The sequence below is a fragment of the Rhinolophus hipposideros genome (genome assembly GCF_964194185.1).
Source record: "Rhinolophus hipposideros genome assembly, chromosome: 14".
NCBI lineage: Eukaryota > Metazoa > Chordata > Mammalia > Chiroptera > Rhinolophidae > Rhinolophus > Rhinolophus hipposideros.
Window position 1 is genome coordinate 55951956 of NC_138060.1, and position 5236 is coordinate 55957191.

General features: G+C 45.4%; 1 protein-coding gene across 1 annotated transcript; it reads right to left on the reverse strand.

The window, feature by feature from the left end:
* Positions 1-4321: 4321 nt before the first annotated feature.
* LOC308507613 (vesicle-associated membrane protein 4-like) lies at positions 4322-4741 on the reverse strand (the record flags this gene model as incomplete). Its single annotated transcript, XM_081072819.1, has 1 exon — positions 4322-4741. The coding sequence occupies one exon, from the start codon at positions 4739-4741 to the stop codon at positions 4322-4324; it is 420 nt and encodes a 139-aa protein (XP_080928945.1).
* Positions 4742-5236: the final 495 nt, after the last annotated feature.

Consider the following 5236-nt stretch of genomic DNA (forward strand, 5'->3'; position numbering starts at 1 on the left):
TTTAAAGGTTAGAGACATCTATTGCAGCAATGTAGGAAATCATTCTTTGAAAGCAGCTCAGTGAAGGTCTCAGGCAGCACTGTATACTGGGAACGCTGTGAACTTTGGGGTCACACAGACCTTGGGTTAAATTCACGTTCTGTGACCCACTAGCCATGTGACGTGAGCCAAGTCTCATGACCTCTGAATCTCAGTGTCCTCCTGAGTGTACCTCGAAATAGTCACTATAAAATAACTGTGACTTTTAAAGGAACATCTGTAACAATCTGGCATGCAGTAGAAGCTCAGGAAATGTTACTTACCCTCTTCCCTCCTTTAGTCAGTTGTTCTGTTGGGTCTCGATATGTCATTTTGATAATGTGGTTAGGACATGATGAAATTTCCTTCCCTTCCAAGGGTACTGGTGAAGTGGAAAAGGCCTTTCTTTCTTTCATTCCGATCAGGTTATTCTGGAGGATACCCAACCACATGGAATGTTTCTTCCCCATTCAGGAAAGTGTCTACGTCCGAATCTGTAAATGTAATCCACCGTTCTGCCTCACGAATGGATTTTACCTGTTGTGCCCCTGGACTGAAAGGAACACAGTGACACTGGCAGAGGCTCACTTGACAAATCAGTGCTGAAACTGGAGGGAGTTGTGTTGTGGAGGTAACAAGCGCGCACAGCCTGCTCTGGTGCCAGGCCCAGATAAAGGGTGGCTGAGAGTCAGAACTATTTATCGTTCAGTACTGTGGGCACATTTCCTGTTGGCTCTGCACAGCAGTGACGGATGCCCATGATTGTACACAGGACTGGGTCTGCCAGTGGAGCTTATTTAGAATGGATTAGACTATGAGGGGAAGTCATCATGGGGGAGAGGAGGAATGGGAAAGTTTGCTGTGTGCAGAATCCCAAATGATGATGGCAGGGGCGGGAGAATGGACCAGATCTCCTTGGCAAGCCTTCCCAGTTCCAACAGCAAACATGTAACGAGCCTTAGTAGGCTCCTCTCGTGCCAGCACCTGTGCCCTCACCTGGAGGAATGAGGAGAAGCAAGAAACAGCTCCTGCCTTCGAGGTCTCCTTTTAGTGCAGGAGGCAGTCTGGTAACCATTCAATGCATCAAGGCAGAGCAGAGGCCTTTCCTGCCTATGGAAGAAGGAATACACAGTTTAGAGCAGGGGCTCTGGAGCCCAACAGCCTGGATTCAAATCCTGCAAAGACAGCTGCCTGGTTATGTGACCTTGGGCAAGTTAGCTGAGATCATTGAGCTTCGGTGGACTCATCTGCAAAATGGGGATGGTAATAACACTATCTCTTGGGGTGGTTATTGGAGTAAAAGAGTATTTTTAAAGTGCTTGGCACATCGTAGGCACTTTGGTGCTGAGTTGAATATAATCCTCAGGGAATCCATTTTCATTATGGGCTGAGACAGAGACCACCTTTTCCAATCTGAAAATCAAGGCACCCAACATCTAAGCAGAGCTTTCCTGATTTATGAGCATAGGAATATGTTCATGAAAGTCTCACAGAGGCGGAAACATTAAAGCATGCTTACATTTAACAGATCCCCTTTCACAGAGAGAATCCAAGTATTTGATATTAGCAGAGCCCGTTTTTGCCTCTGATTCTTCCTAGCGAAGGCTTCAGGGGCCCTTTCTATCTTGGGGAGAGCTGGAAGCATCCCCAAGTCTTCAGTAGACCTGCTTACTTATAAGGAAGAATAGTATAAGAGAGAACTGGGTGTGATGAATCTTGGGTCAAAACTGAAAGACTTAGTGATGCAGAGAGAGTCAGCGTGGGCAGAAGCAAGTGCTTTCCCAGCCAACTCTTCCAGCTTTCCAGTAAGTCGGCTTTCTGTTCCCAGTAGTCCCCTGCTCCCATTCTACTCATCCTGGACCCCACACCAACATGGTACACGCCCTGAGCATGCATGTTGTACATGCATGAGCAGGCACCTATGCTTACGGGCACACACCCACACATGCACGTACATCTGTGCATACGCATTGCAGGGTTACCTAGGCTCTCTGGGCTCTGAAGAAATGATGCATTTCTGACTGCATCAAAACCGGCCCCTACTAATACATCCACTCAGGCCCTGAGGTCTCTGAACTGTGTCCTGCCTCCCACACACAACATTGGTCTGTTGCTTGCCCATCTTCTGACTTTGTCAGCATGTCCTCATTTCCAGCCCAACACCCTCCGCCTGGACAAAATTTGGCCCTCAGGCTCCACAGCCCGCAGTCACCCTCTGGCTCGATACTAGGAACCCAGCCACACCAGTTCCAGCCACTGGGACCTCACGCAGTGTAGATGGCCAGGCAGCCCTGGGCACCTGTCGAGATGAAGAGGCCTCACTCTGCCCTTCCGCAGCTGCAGCTTCTCCTTAATCCCCACATTCAACCATTTTTCTCTGAGCTCGTTTATATACATCACTTTCCCCATTCCAGGGAGGTGTGGTGGTGGTGTGCAGTGACAAGCAAATGGGCCTTGCGTTAAATGGCTGTTCTAGTTGTGACACGTTGGGGTGGTCCCGTAAGCATCGGGGCTTGATTTCTCCTTCCCACATTGTAAGCATCCCAGAAAGTTGTGTAGGAGGAAACACTGTGCATTTTTAAAGGAAACAACCCTTTCTGGCCCTTTCTGCTCCTCGACCTGCTCCATTCCACCCTTGTCCCTCACACCACCCTCTCCGTATCAGAAACAATATTTTCATTAATTGTCAGTTCCTCTGGCCACCTAGTTCTTCTTACTGACTCCATCGTAACAGATTTATAAAAGCATTTAAAGACGCAGAGCCCAAGGACTGTGAAGTCCTTAAGAGCAGGACTCCGTGCTAACCTCCGAGTCCCTAAGCCAGTGCCTAGCTGCATGAATGAATGAATGAACAAATGAGTGAATTGCATGATGGGCTTGCTACTTAGTATGGAAAGGATGCCGCAGGCTGATTAGACCAAAGACTCCATCTGTATTGTGACTGTAAGATCCCCAAAGATTAGCTCCCCAGCACTATAACAGAAACAAGACGTGGTGTGCCACAGAAGTGCCCCTGCTTTTGCCCTGCTCATTTTGACCCTCACTGCCCCCTACCCCAGTCAAGACTCTTCCCAGAGTTCACCATGTGGCAGCCAGATGCTTCCAGAACATGAGGCTTATAGTCAACATCTTTCTCTCTCGCACCCACCTTCATCGAGGCCTAGTGATCACACACCCGAAAACCTCTCTCTGGACTGCTACCACTATTTTCTTTTTAAGTTAACAACGCATTTTATTGTTATGGAACAGACTGAGATTAATGGTGATTCTAGCGTTTGGTTAGTGACTGACTGATGATTACCCAGGCGCCTGACTCTTTATACTCATTACTGTTGGCTAATTTGACACTTGGTTGTACAACATACATCTCCCAGGGGGATGCTAAGGGAATGCAAAAATAGCAAATTCTAAGCAGATGATTTTGCTACTTTTAGCACTTCAAGGGTTAGTTGAAGTTAGAGGGGAAAGCTATTAGTGCACATAAAAGTAGGGAATGAGTTATGTGTGGATGTCATTTACTCACATTAGGACTGGTCCCTTCTTATTGGAGGCTAACTGAAGAGTCTGGACCATGACTTGTGGCTCGACGTTGGTCATTTTCAAAAACTCCAAGGACGTCCTCCAATAATTTTATTATCTCCATTTTTATGGTTCTATACAACGCTTTTCACAGTGTTTACATTTCCCATTTCCATGATTCAAATGCCAAAAAATTACTATACATTCCCTTATACAATCAAAAATAGGTTTACTGGAATGTTTTTAGTTATAGCTGAAGGCAGCAATATTTACAACACTTAGCTTTTCTTCCACCCATAAACATGTAGAAGAAATTGCTTGCAAAGCAATTGCAATGTGAGAAGAATCTTGCAAATACTGATGGAATGGTTCTGCATCTCTTTTAGCATAATGATCTGGTACTCTACGTGGGCTTCTAACCCCCAACTTACTGCAAGAATGCAAGTCCTTATGCCATTAAAATAACAGTATGAAATATCGTTATTCGTGTTTAACTATAGACACAAATAATGAACTGGCAAGTATCTAGTTTCAAATTAGATCCTTGGAATATAGCAAAACAGAGGCCGGTTGTCTTTGCCTTAAACATAACTATTAAAAGCACATTTTGCTAGAAGGGAAGAAAATAACGGACATTCTCAATGCTCCAATTTGAAATGATACATGCCTCTTAGTTTCTTGAAAAAGAAGTTTTGAAAGTTATATACATGGGTTTCATTTAAATTATGCAGCAGTCTTTTATTATTACCCCAGATTTTGTTTAATGACGACATCTGTCATCAAATCAAGTACAGTGTTTCACAACTATAAGAATGAGAATCACCAACAAAAGAGTAGCAGCCACCAAAGCCACGATGGCTTTTATTTTGCATCCGTGCCACCACATTTGCCTTCGAAGTTGTTTGGATCTGTTGCTAAAAGTATTATCCGATAAGCTTTCTGACTTGTCCTGTAGTTCATGTAGTCTCTCCCCTCTCTCTGTCACTTTTGTAATAATTTCTTTCATGACATCAATAACTTCATCCACCTGATTCTGAACATGCTTCATTTTACCATTTCTAGGTCCAAATCCCGGCCCCGATGGTCCCCTTAGAAAAAAAAAGTCCGCTTCTGCCTCTGAATCATCTTCCAAAGGATTTCTCCTTTCACTTTTCACAGAACCAGTGACATCCTCACTTAAGTAGCGCTTGAACTTGAGAGGCATATGTTTTACTCTTCTGCGTCCCAGCAGAGTAAGTACTCACCACCTGAGGCTCCTGGGGAGCTCTCCAGCTCTGGGGGAGGGGGCAGCAGTGGGTGGTGGGGGCAGGGAGCAGAAAGCAGAGGAAGAAGGTGGAAAGCTAAGCCAGTGGGCTCCCACCCCGCCTCTGGGCTGCAGCTACCACTATTTTTAGCCATCTTCATCTTTTGCCTTGTTTACTATAGAATTCTAGGTGTCCCAACTATTTGTTCAGCCAGAGTAATCATTTTATAGTGAAAATCAGGTCATACCATTTCCTTGTTTAAAATCCTTCAGTGATGTCCCACTACACTTATAGCAAAGTAAAACTCATAATAAAAATTTTCAGGGGCCGGCCAGGTGGCTCAGGCAGTTAGAGCTCCATGCTCCTAACTCCGAAGGCTGCTGGTTCGATTCCCACATGGGCCAGTGGGCTCTCAACCACAAGGTTGCCAGTTCGATTCTTCAAGTCCTGCAAGG